This window comes from Lactuca saligna, chromosome 8 (assembly GCF_052625555.1).
Source record: "Lactuca saligna cultivar CGN05327 chromosome 8, ASM5262555v1, whole genome shotgun sequence".
Taxonomy (NCBI): domain Eukaryota; kingdom Viridiplantae; phylum Streptophyta; class Magnoliopsida; order Asterales; family Asteraceae; genus Lactuca; species Lactuca saligna.
The window spans coordinates 134,384,317-134,395,985 of record NC_136424.1 but is presented as its reverse complement, the minus strand read 5'-3'; the positions used below and the strand labels follow the sequence as shown (position 1 = coordinate 134,395,985).

Sequence of the window (11,669 nt, the reverse complement as noted above, 5' to 3'; positions counted from 1 at the left end):
ACTTCGAAAGACTAGGAGACTGGAAGTCTGGAAGAGGGAGATATGTTCATACGCGATTTGATTTCGGGATTATTATTTAGAGCAAATGGGCAAAATGGTTACAGACTTAGTCTTACAGGTTATAACTTACGATCTTAGTCCATCCACCACGAGTCAAAATGTCAAAACAATCAAATGGTTTATGAATCAATAGTATATACTATAGAATACATATTAAATATTAATATTTGATAGATGAATACATATAAAAATAAAATAATTTTTTTTATTAAAAATATAAACGGGTTGACAGGTCAACCCGTTTATTTTTTGATAAATCCATATATGACCCATTTAATAAACGGGTTGGCGTGTTGAAAAACTCAACCAAAATCCATTTATTTCATATCGTATCACGGGTCGTATCGAGAATTATCGGTCCTACTTGGCATCATCATATAACGGGTTTTGAACATGATCAAAACCATGTGCGGGGATCACAAAAACAATTATTTTTCTTTGACTCTACTTTTAATATACTATAACCAATAAAAGGAGAGAGAAAACATTGTGAAATTTATATGGATCCAACATTGGATGAACCATAAGTTTAAAAATCCTATTTACAAAGAATTCTTTCACATAAAACAAAAAAAAGGGATGAAAATTCATAGTTTTTCATATAGAATATGAACACTGTAAACAAAATAGAAGAAACTATTATAAATATGATTAAAGAAGCAAAACTAAAGCTTTACATGGCTTATTTAAATAAGATTAAAGAAGCAAAGCTAAAGCTTTACACAACTTATTTATATCACATATCATCCCACTCAATATGCGATCTTTTATCATATTTAACAAAAAAATTACAGCAAAATATTGACTCATACACAAGAATACAAAGACCTCCAAGCTTCTACTTGTACTATACAAGCAACACTGCATAATCCACTCGGCTCTGTCCAATCCAATGAAAGAATCAAGTACAAAGGCATCATGCTTCAAGATTCTACCTCAAAACTCAAATCCTGCATGTAAATAATATTCATACGTGAGGAAAATGTTTCATATACATATATAAAAGAAATAGTTATCCTTATATTTAATTAGAAAATATGAAAAAAAGAGAAATAGTAGACGACCTTTCAAACTCTAAAGATCCCGTGGTTTGATGATTCAAGTTGCATTTTCACGCCATTGGAGTCTGGTGCTAGAGAAGGATTAATATTTTCAAGAAATAATTAGAAAATACGAAAAAGCCAATAATGAGCAATAAATAATTAAGAAGTACAAATAAGACATAAATGTAAGAAGTTTTACCAGTTGGAGAAACGGACACAAAAAAACTAGCCCCAATAACAAAGTAGCAAAGCAGAAGAACTACTCCTTTAAGGTAATGAGAAGTTCCATCCTACAAAATTTTCATATATATTATATTTTTGAAAATACATTTTAACATTAAGTTGAAAATTATGTAAATATGAAGAAAATATACCTGTAATGTGAAAGCTGTTGCTATAATTGTGAGAGCAAGAGAACCAGTTTCAAGGAGATTGAAATCAAGATCCATTTTGATGCCAATTACCCATGACACAATAACACTCATTGGAACCTAATATATATAATGTTATATAATCCAAATTATATATATTTCCAAAATTCAAATAACAAAAATCCAAAACATACATCATTTCTTTAAATTCTCGAAAGAAAACTCACCACAAAGACAGAAATTTGAGTTGCAGATCCAAGAGCAACACCCAAAGTTATATCCTACAGTTATGAATAAACACAATAAATAATCAAAATCAAGTGAAAAAAAACCCTAAATTTCAAAACATGGAAAAAAGAAAATATAAATAAAAAAAAATACCAGTTTGTTCTTGAAAGCAAAGATGATTGCTCCAGCATGCTCAGCTGCATTTCCAACAATTGGTAGCACGATGATGCTGATAAAACTCACTGATATACCCCATGAAGTTGAGGCTTCCTATTATAAATCCAAATTACTATTTTATTAAACTAAATTATATCAAATTCTAAAAATTATTATATTCAAGAAAAAGATAGACATATATATATACCTCAATGGTATCCACCAAATATTCAGACAACAATGAGATAACTGCAGTCATTCCAATCAACCAAATCAGCCCACTCCAAAACCCTATCACAGCTGTTTCATCGTCACTTACATCCATATCATCATCATTCTCTTCCTGCATGCATTTCCAATTTGTTAATTTACTTAATTAACAAATCAATTCTTCATTTCAAACATAAATTACAACGTGATTGTTCTTCATTTGTACCTCTTGGGTTTCAAAGATGTGGCGATGAGTCCATAGCTGGAAGATAAGGTAAGCGAAGTAAGCAATAAGCATGACGACACAACTAGCTCTGGACAAATCCAGTGTTGCTTTAGCTGTACTCAATGCATCAGCAGTTGTACTCGCAACAGCTGCGTATCTGTACAAGAGTGGCAACATGTGGCATAGCAATCCTAGTAGTAGTAGTGCTATGTTTACATCTGCTTGTTTCTGTTTCAACAAGTGTATACATGCATGTCAATTTACTATTATGCATGTACATACACGCATGCATATACATATATACTATATATATATATATATATATATATATATATATATATATATATATATATATATATATATATATATATATATATATATATATATATATATATATAGATATATAGAGAGGGGGTGGGGTTACCCTATCAAACTTTTGTTCGATTGAGATATTAGCGATGCCACCACAAAGGAGAGAGGTGCCAAGAACCAAAAGAAGGTTGGAGAGAATGGAACCCAAGAGAGAATATTTGACGACATCCACTTTGTTTTCCATTAATGCAAATATGGCAATGATCAATTCTGTTGCATTTCCACATGTTGCATTCAAGAGACCTCCCACTACAATAATAAAACATAAATTAACATAGATCAAATATACTAAGATCTTATATATGTCATCAAATGATAATCTTTTGTTATTAATGTTATGTATAGATTGTTGTATAAGTAGACTGATCAATATAGTGATATGATTAACTGTACCTGTGGGACCAGTGTAGAAAGCAAGTTGCCTGTAATTTGATAAGAAGAATAAAGAAAAGGAATTTAACACATATCAGTACTTAAAGAAATATAAAACAGTAATTGTAATAAAAGAATGAGTATATAGTCTCTTACTCTGTTAGGAAGCTAACACGTTCTGCAAGAGGCATCAATCCAAGCAAACTCAATGAAAACACCCATGGCTGGTTTTCACAAAACAAAACAAGAAGAATGTTAATATAAAACTTTCTTGATTGTAATAATCCACATGTATATGATGTATTGCACGTATTTTACACTTATACTTCCAATATAATTTTGTAAATAAGAAATGACAATATAATATAATAATAACGAAATTAATAAAAAGCCATTTCTTTAGTTTAAATTTCTAACTAATGTATAACATGCAAACTAATTTAGTTTTTATGTGTAGTCATATTGTATTGGAACCATAAAAATTAGTTATTATGAATTAACATATATATATATATATATATATATATATATATATATATATATATATATATATATATATATATATATATATATATATATATATATATATATATATACACAAATATCAATCTTTATAATCTAGAATTTGTGACTTATTTTCTGAGAGTTATTTTGTACAATGACAGTGGCATCGAGAGGAACTCACTCTTGCGAAACCGAGGTATTTGGCAGCAATGGCAAAGGGAATTGCGATAAAAAGGATTGATAATTTTGTACCCAAAATGACCTCTTGGAGATTGGCTAGAAACTTTCTAAGAGTTACACATGGCACTTTTGACACAAGGGACATATCCGACTTTCTACGTAGGGAGGTTGACGACATGTTATGGGCAGTCCGGCTATGGCCATGACCGTGCCTGGTCTCCTTGGTCAGCCTCTTGACTGTGCCGTTTTCAAGCAACCATGGTTCAGTGGAAGCCATTGATTACTTTGCTTTGGTGGTTGTTATAGAAATACGTGTTTAAGGACTTGGAGGGTGTTTTTGAATGAATGTACTACTCACTTAACACTTACTCTTTTATAGAGATAAGTTTGTAGGTTGATCAGAGAACCTTCCGGGAAGCTAGCAGCCTTTTTGTCTTAACATGGAACCATGAACCTAAAAATAATATCGCAATCCTATAAATTTCGGCTGTATGTCTAATATTTTTTTTGTACTCCTAATTATTAGCCAATGAATTGGGTATGTTAGGGCAAATTACCAAAATGATATCAAAAATGACCTCATAAGTAGAGAGTTATTAGGCATTAACCAACTGTTAAGCTATTCATAAAAATGATCACCCTAGGCTATATCAAATTTGTCTCAAACTAATTTTATGTCAAATGAAAACTACATTTTTCTTAATATATATATATATATATATATATATATATATATATATATATATATATATATATATATATATATATATATATATAGTTAGGTTATTATGTTCTAACTATCTATTATGTGCATGTAAGATTAATTGTATACCAATCATTCTAGTTATTTTAATAAAGTAATTAATGCATATTACATGTTGAACATATAATAAGTATTAATTAAATCTTCAACATTTAATATAGCTTAATTACGTTTTTAAAATAACTAAAGTTATTGGTCCAAGAGATCTCATATGCGGAAAACCATGTATGTGATGCGTGGCTACTTGGCCGGCTCCTTTCCCTTCGAGGAAGAAGTATCTAAAACCAAAACTGAAAACCGTAAGCGCAAAACATAGTGAATTCCGTCATGAGACCACATACCATACAATAACATACTGTCAGGCATATCTGGGTGCCCGACCTATCCTGCTGAGCATATCTAGGTGCTCAGCTGTAACATTCTGTTCCGAATCGATTCCTAGTATGAGGTTGTGGGTCGAATATCGGTTATCATAAGGATAGGGCTTTTGAAAAGGTATGATCTAGGTTCATTTGGGTGCGGGTTATGTATTAGAAGTGATACGGGTGTTCGGTTCGTATTTTGGAGCCTAGAGGTATTTTGGTAAAGTGTCAGTTCAGGCTATTATGGAAAATGGATTTTGTTCGGAAGGTCTTAAGAAATGTATGAGTTGATAGAAGTGTAGGGCTTCTCGTTACCTTTTCGTAGATATAAGGATCGTCAAAATCAGAGTTATAACGAAGAATTTATGACCTTCGGAAGTTTCATGGTTTTCAGGCTTTGCGGAGTACACGGGGCGTACACAAAGCGTACACGGGGTGTACTAGTGAAGAAGGCAGTACACGAGGCATACCGTAGAGTACGTTGGGCGTACTAACCAGGATGGTTGTGAATGTTCTTTAGAGTATGTTGGGCATACGCCAGTCAGATCAGAACCCTATTTTAGGGCCTTAGGCCCTACTTAAGCTCCTTATCTCATAACCTAATCCTAATATCTTTAGCCCCAACCCTCTAAAACCCTAGAAATCGTCATATATCAGTTATGGTGACATTTTGAGCTTATGGAGTCCATTTTTGGGATGTTTGGCCCATTTTCATGATATTATAAAGCTTGTTGCAGAGATGGGAATCAAGGAGGAGCTTATGGATATGGCTTTTGGGACTCATTCTCAGATTGATGAAGGTATAAAGCTTTGAACTTGATCATTCGTCTCTTAGATCTACATTTTGTGAGTTTTGGTTCATTTTGGTTCGAAGGATGAGATCTATTGGTCTTGATTTCATTTTAGGAGCTTTGAGTTGCCCCTCTTAGTGTTGTTGAGGTTCAAGGTCCATACAGTTGGTACCTTTAGAGTTTAAGACCATCTATGTTGGAGTTTGAGTCATTTCCATGAAAGTAGAATGCTATTTGGTATTTTTAGAGCATGTAAAGGCATAAAGTTCACAACTTTATGCCTTAGGACTCATCAAACGACCTAGATCTGAGTTTGGGACGTAAAGTATTCAAGTATTAAGCACTTAATGGATTTTGTGCATAATCCGTTTATACGTTGGGCATACAATGTAGTACATTGTGCGTACATCTCTTTTTCCCAGTACGCTAAGCGTACAGAAGAGGTACGCTGTATGTATGCTCTCAGGAGGACTTGGGCCTTAGTGGACTTTGGAACTTTGGGTCCCAAATGGTTTTGGGCCTGGATTTGCTGATAGTTGGGCCTGAATGAATCTTTGGGCCAATATTGGAATAGTTGGGCGTATTGGACCTTGTGGCCCAATATAGAAATGGACTTTGCATTTATGGGCCTCGGTTTGGGCAAATTCTTGGACTAGGTTGCTGTGGGCCTTCGTGGGCCAATGTTAAATAGGATTATGGACTAGAGAAGCATTATTGGGCCTTAGGTTGAGGCCCATGTAAAGGGATTGGGCCCAATTAAACATTGATATATTGGGCTTTATAGGAGTATTTATCTTTACTTGGCCCAATAGGCTTGGTCCTTGGGCCATCATAGAATTATTATTGGACCATTGGAATGCTAAGAGTGTTGGACTGAAAAGAATGATTGGACCTCATGGCAAGAACCATGTAGAGGTTTGTGCGCAATTTGGAAAATTGGGTCATTGATGGATTTGTGCACATTATAGTGTTGGGATTTTTTTGGGCCTTAGTTTTGGATTATAATGGGATAGGGATAGAATGGTCATTTCACCCCCATGCATGGATTAAGGATTATGGTATGGCACCCAACTGCTAATTGGAAATATTGATTGGTATTGACATCTCCGGAAGTGGACATGGAAGCAACTAAGGATGTCATTCGGGAAGCTTCTACATTCGAGGTGAGTCTCCTCACCATACCAATGGGTCGAAGGCACCAAGGCCGGCCCATTTACCTAGTTGTAATGATTATTGCAGATATGCTATTGATACATTATGTATTTATGTAAGGGACATATGGGGGTTCCTATGGCAATTAAGTTATAAGTAATATGCCATTTGTCTTCGTGTCTCTTGTATGTAGTGGATATTTGCGAATATGTTGTCAATATGTTATGTATTTATACGAAGACCATGTGGGGGTTCCCGTGGCCTATTTTATGTTATTTGGATTGATAATTGAATATATGATATGTCGGTATGACACTTGTATGGAAGTCCCCGGGGGATTCCCGTGGTAGTGTATTAAGACCATTAGGAGGTTCCGATGGCAATCTGTATAAGGCCTTGGAGGGTTTCCGTGGCTTCATTTAGATTGTATGATATTTTCATGATTAATGTAGACTGTGTGGACGTTCCCGCGACAATTAGCTAAGACCACATTTGGGGGTTCTAGTGGCGGCTAGTAAAGACCACGTGGGGGTTTCCCGTGGCACTTGGTGTAAGATCTTGGAAGGTTTCCACGACATCCCTATATGTTTATATGCACGACTTATATGGTTTATGTAGCTCTCATAGCTTATATGGATTATGTGATTTGTGTGGGTATGCTCTTGGTAACTCACTAAGCTTCGTGGTTACAGTTTTGTTTATTGTTTCAGGTATTATCGATTTTGGAAAAGAAGGGCTGGGATTGATCGCAATGCACACACCTATGGTTTCTGCAATAAATGATTTTGGGACGAACCTTGATAAATGTTTTAATTAACAATGTCTTGGAATATTTGAAATAAATGGTATCAATGTTTTGGCTATAATAAAAATGAAAATTTTACCCTTGATTTTTGGTCATTACATCAACCTACCCTTGTCAGGCATACCGGGGTACCCAACATACCCCTTGTCAAGCATATCTGGGTGCTCGACCTACCCTCCGGTTTATTTTAACTAGCTACGGGGACTATTTCACCCCTACCACTACCACATAAAACATAACATAACATACTGTCATGCAAATCTGGGTGCCCAACCTAACCTGCCGATATATCTCAACCAGGTCTGGGGACTAGTCCCCTTCCTACGACTACCACATATATCAAAGCATACTAGTACATAAAGCATAACAGATAGTGGCATAACAGATCATTATCACAAAGACAGTCATATGTAATATACTCTTACTAGTGGGTTGACATTGGTGCATTCGACCCACTTTTACTAGAAGGTAACTCACCTCGTAAAGCTGAATGTCGAATGTCACTGAAAGTAATCTCTAACAGCTGCTCCGATGACTCCCCGACTACCATTATCATAAAAACACTTAGTCAAAATCCATAATACTTCTTAGGGTAAAATGACCAATTTACTCGGTCTAATTTAGATTATACCCAAGGCCCAATTCCATCTTATCTTTCCCAGCCTACTATTAGCCCACTAATGACCCAATTTTCTAAATTGGGCCCAACTCTTCAAATGTGCCATTTTCACAAGCTCAATAAATCCTTAGCCCAAAATAAATAATTTCGAGTGGCCTAATATGGCCCAATACTCTAAGTCTCAGTTTAAGGCCCATAAATTCTACTCCACAGTGGGCCATGGGGCCCAATTATCCAGGTACAGACTTCTAAGGCCCAAAAGCCCAAGTTCGCCACTTTGCATGCGTACACGCGACATACCTGGCACGTACGCCCAATGTATGCTGGCCTTGACCAAAACGGGAAGTTGACCCAGTACACACAGCGTACTAGGGTGTACGCACGGCGTACCAGCCAACTTCCTTAGGGCTTCATTTATGAATTAAACCATTAAGTCCTCACATCCAGAATGTAGATCCAGGTCCTTTAAGGCATCCTAGTCCATAAAGTCACAAACTTTATGTGCTTTTTGGTGGGTTTTAGTATACTACAACATCTTATGGTGCACATACAACCTTAAATACCTTGGATCTATGTTTTCATAAATTATACATGCAAATGGTTTCCAAGGCATTAAACCTATAACTAGCATGAATTTGACATAAACTATATAAGATACTAGTTAGGGTAACATAATTTTATGTGGCTTGAGGTCATGATGTATTTGGCCTTAAGAGCTTAGCCCTAATAGTGTGGAAGCCTCAAATGAATTCACAACACATCATGGACTAAGGATGAAACTTGAGAGAGAATCTCCATGCACCAAAAACACCTCCAAGGACTCCAAGAACTTCTAGTGGCATTTTTAGGCAATAGACTACATATTTATATGTGTGATTTCAAGAGTCGTGGGTATAACCAAAATCCATACCCATGGGTTGTATGATCCATGGTTTATGTGGCCCAACTCTTTATGTATCCATACATAAACTTTTTCTAACATGGATCATAAGCCCAACACATATAAATATAAATAATTAACATAATTAGTCCCCATAGATTTAATTAGTCTCTTTTGATCACTAAATTAATTCTAAATTAATTATTGATCAATACTAATTAAAACATATGATTTCATATTAATATATTAGAATACATTAATAAATCATATGTAACTTTCTCTCAAGAGTCCATCCTAACAAATTGTCCTGATGATATGCAACTCAAATGCACCATGCAACTCTCGGGTAGAGTACATATCAATAATAGTTATGGGATTAGACATCTAATCGAATAGTCTCCCACTTGGATAAGTCTAAAACTGTTATGTCAAGTATGACTCAAAAACCCAACTAGCAATTGTAGCTCTTAAAAGTCGTTGTTGAACTCTGAACTAGTCAATGATGTGTCCATTAGATAAGGGATCATATATTCCTCCATTCTAGATATCATATGGACTGAGAAATGGATTATAATCATTATCTCTATCCATTTTTTGTTTCCTGATTTTCGATTTATGACGAATGTCTAATTGAACAAATCAAATTAGTTTAGGCCTGGTCGAGCACCTATGTTTGTCATCACTAAATCATCGAGGGGCCCACATATATCACTTTTATCCCTATAAGGGTAAAAGGAATGGGTAAAGTTCGACTCATATGCTTATACTAACCACTTGTTGAATCATACACAAAGGCATGTTTTATAACATTAAGTTACTGATGCGTTTTCGTACAATCAATGTATAACCAAGTCATAGTCAACAACTCATATCTCTAGGTTTGAAGATTATAAGATATTATCATCTATCCAAACAATAGTTATGCCATACTTCAAGTATGCACATTATGTTTGTCTATGATCTTTACTTTGTGAAATAGACCAATTAAACATGATTCCAATGATGCTCATTTCACAATCCTAAATCCTTATCGTAAATGTAAGAATTCCAAAATCCTACCATTTACCGAAATCTGTTAGATTCTAAACTTATATGCATTGATCCTCTTGTAATGACCATGCACAATATCACAAAGACTTGTCAACAGACATTACAGAGTGTTCCAATGGAGACCAATTCCATGGAAACGAAGTCTCAAATTTAAAGTACATTCCTTTGAACATCATTCTTGCATTAAGTTTTCTAATCTTACACATATTTAATGGATAACTTCCACCTATGGAAACATTTCCATACTCCCATTTTGACTATCACTTCTGAACAAGAGTTGTTGCCTTTCAGAATATGTCAATATGGCCCTTTCCAAAAATTTACATCATACTTCCAACTGTCCATGAGCAACCAATCTTTGGTAAACCTCAGATTGTCATCGACAATTGCTTAATCATTTTAGTCATATCCAATTCTAGACCTTTTCCCCTCTTAATGCCCTAGGTGTTTGGAAAATTTAGAAATGATAAATATTATAACACATGTAATCGATCCTATACCCAAAACATATGGGACACGATTCATGATGTCTCACATGAAGACATGATCCTAGACCAATCTTTTGCTACAATATTTTTTACTTGCCATGTTTTCATAATTTGACTATGAAGAGAGATGTCGTAATCATGATCAACTTTTTAGAATGCAATATATATATATATATATATATATATATATATATATATATATATATATATATATATATATATATATAGAAATTCATTATGTTGAACCATTCCAACATAAAGTTCATATATATATATATATATATATATATATATATATATATATATATATATATATATATATATATATATCCTTGACTAAAGATGATTAAAATCTCAATCTAAACTTTTAGAATTGAGATGAAGTATAATTTCCTCTCCCTTAATTATAGCAAAACAATTTTTTCCAATTCAAACTTTTGTTTTCTATAATTAACACTTAATATAATAATCATGCTGCACTAACATGATAATTATTAGCATAACACTTATGTTCCCACTAGCTTTGATACGTACTCAAAAATCAATTGGACTTCTAGAAATCAATACTTTATTGACTTTCCTACCAAAGTTCAGATTTCTGATACAAGATGCGTTGATAAAACTTTATCTAAGCTTCTCAAAATCATACACATTTCCTTAGATAACTCACATGTGTTGTAACACCCGTGTTTCTGGGCTAAGCATTAGTAGGGCTGGCAAAATTGTACCATGGAAAACCAATCAACATGTTACCAACTGAACCAAGAAACTTGGTGGCCAATATATTTGGTAGCCAACATGTTTGGTTGGTAGTATCGTACCAATCGATCAATATTGGTACGGTAATGGTACAAAAATTGGAATACCATGGTAATATCGTACCAACCAATTCATTATATATATATATATATATATATATATATATATATATATATATATATATATATATATATATATATATATCAACTGTTAATTGTATTTAGTGTTTACAGTTTTAATAACATTATATTAGTCATTTGGTCGTATTAGTCAATAGT

The 11,669-nt window shown here is 34.0% G+C and overlaps 1 protein-coding gene across 1 annotated transcript; it reads right to left on the bottom strand.

The window, feature by feature from the left end:
• Positions 1 to 678: 678 nt before the first annotated feature.
• CAX3 (cation exchanger 3) lies at positions 679 to 4,083 on the bottom strand. The gene is made up of 12 exons (XM_078967681.1): positions 3,724 to 4,083; positions 3,195 to 3,262; positions 3,060 to 3,088; positions 2,719 to 2,915; positions 2,295 to 2,522; positions 2,067 to 2,201; positions 1,856 to 1,972; positions 1,702 to 1,755; positions 1,478 to 1,594; positions 1,303 to 1,393; positions 1,125 to 1,192; positions 679 to 1,010 (listed from the first exon to the last, which is right to left on the bottom strand). The coding sequence occupies exons 1-11, from the start codon at positions 3,997 to 3,999 to the stop codon at positions 1,128 to 1,130; spliced, it is 1,377 nt and encodes a 458-aa protein (XP_078823807.1). The 5' UTR covers positions 4,000 to 4,083; the 3' UTR covers positions 679 to 1,010; positions 1,125 to 1,127.
• Positions 4,084 to 11,669: the final 7,586 nt, after the last annotated feature.